The sequence below is a fragment of the Octopus bimaculoides genome, chromosome 20 (genome assembly GCF_001194135.2).
Source record: "Octopus bimaculoides isolate UCB-OBI-ISO-001 chromosome 20, ASM119413v2, whole genome shotgun sequence".
Lineage (NCBI taxonomy): Eukaryota > Metazoa > Mollusca > Cephalopoda > Octopoda > Octopodidae > Octopus > Octopus bimaculoides.
In genome coordinates this window covers 16031640-16032464 of record NC_069000.1, presented here as the reverse complement: position 1 = coordinate 16032464, position 825 = coordinate 16031640, and the positions used below count along the sequence as shown (strand labels likewise).

Sequence of the window (825 nt, the reverse complement as noted above, 5' to 3'; positions counted from 1 at the left end):
ACACACATAAATATATACATGCATATGTAGACAAATCATACACACATATGTAACTTATACACACATTCATAGACACATGCAGTATTGCAAAGAGATAGACCAAAAGGGAGAGAGAGAAGAAGAGAGAGAGAGAGAGAGGAAGACACAGAGAGAGAGAAGAAGAAGAGAGAGAGAGAGAGAGAGAGTAAGACAGAGAGAGAGAGAGAGGAAGACAGAGAGAGAGAGAGAGGAACTGATATATGCATAATCTCAGATTCATTCACATTTCAAATCTCATTCCCTTGATTATTCACGTTTATATATATATTCCATCGTTTATGTTTTCTTATTCTTTTGCTGTTTTAACCACAATTTTTACCTGAATCAAACATGACTTTTGCTTATATTTCAGTTGTTTCGAGCCGACGTCTATTTCCTCTGTCTTCGTTATACTTCCCTGTTAACTTCAAACATGTTGTTAGCTATAATTATACTGACGATGGCTTCTTATACTTCTGCCTGTAAGTTAAGAAATTAATATTTTCTTTTCAGCTCCAACACTCAATCTTCCTCTCCTAAATTTCATATGTTGGTTGCCATCCAACTCTATTTTTGTCTCATATATTTCTGTCTCAAATATTTCTTATTTCTTTATTGCCCACAAGGGGCTACACACAGAGGGGACAAACAAGGACAGACAAAGGGATTAAGTCGATTACATCGAGCCCAGGGTGTAACTGGTACTTAATTTATCGACCCCGAAAGGATGAAAGGCAAAGTCGACCGCGGCGGAATTTGAACTCAGAACGTAACGGCAGACGAAATACCGCTAAGCATTTCGCCCGG

The 825-nt window shown here is 38.1% G+C and overlaps 2 protein-coding genes across 4 annotated transcripts in view; one reads left to right on the top strand and one right to left on the bottom strand.

The window, feature by feature from the left end:
* Positions 1 to 825, bottom strand: part of LOC128250272 (uncharacterized) — a 19427-nt gene that overhangs the window by 7572 nt on the left and 11030 nt on the right. The window lies entirely within an intron of this gene.
* Positions 1 to 825, top strand: part of LOC128250265 (uncharacterized) — a 119166-nt gene that overhangs the window by 112734 nt on the left and 5607 nt on the right. For all 3 annotated transcript variants that reach the window (XM_052975000.1, XM_052975001.1, XM_052975002.1), the window contains one exon: positions 392 to 500. In XM_052975000.1, the coding sequence (XP_052830960.1) occupies positions 392 to 500 (109 nt within the window). The remainder of the gene's footprint in view (positions 1 to 391; positions 501 to 825) is intronic.